General features: G+C 60.5%; 1 protein-coding gene across 1 annotated transcript in view; it reads left to right on the top strand.

The window, feature by feature from the left end:
* TARBP1 (TAR (HIV-1) RNA binding protein 1) overlaps window positions 1–1,519 on the top strand; it is a gene marked incomplete at both ends in the record, with an annotated part of 60,335 nt that overhangs the window by 50,354 nt on the left and 8,462 nt on the right. Inside the window, one exon of the mRNA XM_023519777.1 lies at window positions 1,325–1,471. Within this exon, the coding sequence (XP_023375545.1) occupies window positions 1,325–1,471 (147 nt within the window). The remainder of the gene's footprint in view (window positions 1–1,324; window positions 1,472–1,519) is intronic.

The following is a 1,519-nucleotide window of genomic DNA, read 5'->3' as shown; positions in this document are numbered from 1 at the left end:
TCTGGGGGAAGCCGAGTTCGGCCTGTGCCGCCTGGCGAGGGACCTGGCGTCTGGCTTTGCACCTTCGGTTTCCGGTTCCGTGGGGCGGACGTGATGTCGCCCACTGCAGGGCCGGCCGGGAGGCGCAAATGACATGGAGGTGCCACGTGCTCAGGGAGTGTCAGCTTTTTGAAATTTAGGTATGCGTTTCAGGTGCACGATACAGTGATTCGACGTTTACAGACCTGACAGTGTGGCCACCACACCAAGTCTAGCGACCGTCCGTGCCTGTGCAGTTATCACTGTGACTGTCCCTCGCCCCTCTGGCAGCCGTCGGTCCGTTCTCGGCTTCTGTGCGTGTGTTTCTGCTTGTTTTGTGTGTTTAGATCCCACACGAGGTCGTGCAGTTTGTCTCTGACTCAGTCACGGTCCGTGCGTGTTGTTGCGTGGCAGGGTTCCCTCTTTTCTGGTGGCTGAGTGGTACTTGGTTGAATGCGTGCACCGTACCTTCATCCAGCCGTCCATCAGGGACACTGAGGTCCCTTCCACGTCTTGCTGTAAATAGCACTGCGGTGACCACAGGGGTGTGTGCAGTTTTGAATGAGTGTTTGTTTTCTGTGAATAAACACCCGGAGGTGGGGTTGCTGGGCACACGGCAGATCTGCTAGTTTTTGAGGGGCCTCCAGTCTCCTTAGTGGCTGCGCTGTCTTTGGTCCTTTATACCTGTCAGTTTGGGACCAAAGCTCACGTCATTCATTCATTCAGAATATTTTTCAGTGCCTGCTGCACGGAGCACTGTACTAGACCAGAGATACAGGGGCGAGCAAGGCAGAGATCTGTCTACAGGGGCACAGAGACCGGAGCGTGGCGTGGGCCACGGTGGGGGCTGCGCCCAGCAGAGACGCTGAGTCTCGGGGCTGTGGGAAGCTTCCCATTCAGCACAAGGGCCTGCAGACGGGGAGTGTCAGCGGACCAGGTGCAGGGACACGGCACAGTCAGGGTCGTGGCAGACACTGGTTTGGTTGGTGGTGGAGAGTCCCGTGGGATGCTGGGGAGAGAGCAGGCCCAGGACCTGGAGGACCCTGTGGAGCACCTCGGGCTGGGGGTTCAGCGCTCGAGAGAATGAGCCCAGGATCCAGACAGACCTGGTTCAGACCCTAGCTCTCCCCTTCCACACCTGCTGGGTGTGTAAGCTCCGTCAAGTGCGGCCCAGTGGCCGTTTTCAGGCCCCGCTTGGCGGAGCGTCAAGGTCACATCCGATATTTTACTAGAAGTTTGGGTCCGTCCGAGTGCACGCTGACATCTGCCACTTCCTCTCGGCATACGTCGACCTGCGTGGTTTTAGAAATCGGGCACCATCAGTGCACGGCAGCTCCGGGCTGGGGTGCGGGGGAGTGCGGAGCTCACGGGGGAAGGTGACGGGGACGTCCAGGCCGCTTCAGCGTCGTTCCCCCGGCTCCTGACGTCCCTGCCGCCACTCGGTGCCGCGTGGGTGCAGAGCCCCCGGCAGGGCACGCGGAGTGAGGGCGGGGCCGGGGCC

This window comes from Pteropus vampyrus, unplaced genomic scaffold (assembly GCF_000151845.1).
Source record: "Pteropus vampyrus isolate Shadow unplaced genomic scaffold, Pvam_2.0 Scaffold237, whole genome shotgun sequence".
Taxonomy (NCBI): Eukaryota; Metazoa; Chordata; class Mammalia; order Chiroptera; family Pteropodidae; genus Pteropus; species Pteropus vampyrus.
Note: the sequence above shows the minus strand (reverse complement) of the source record. Positions and strands in the feature narration are given on the sequence as shown.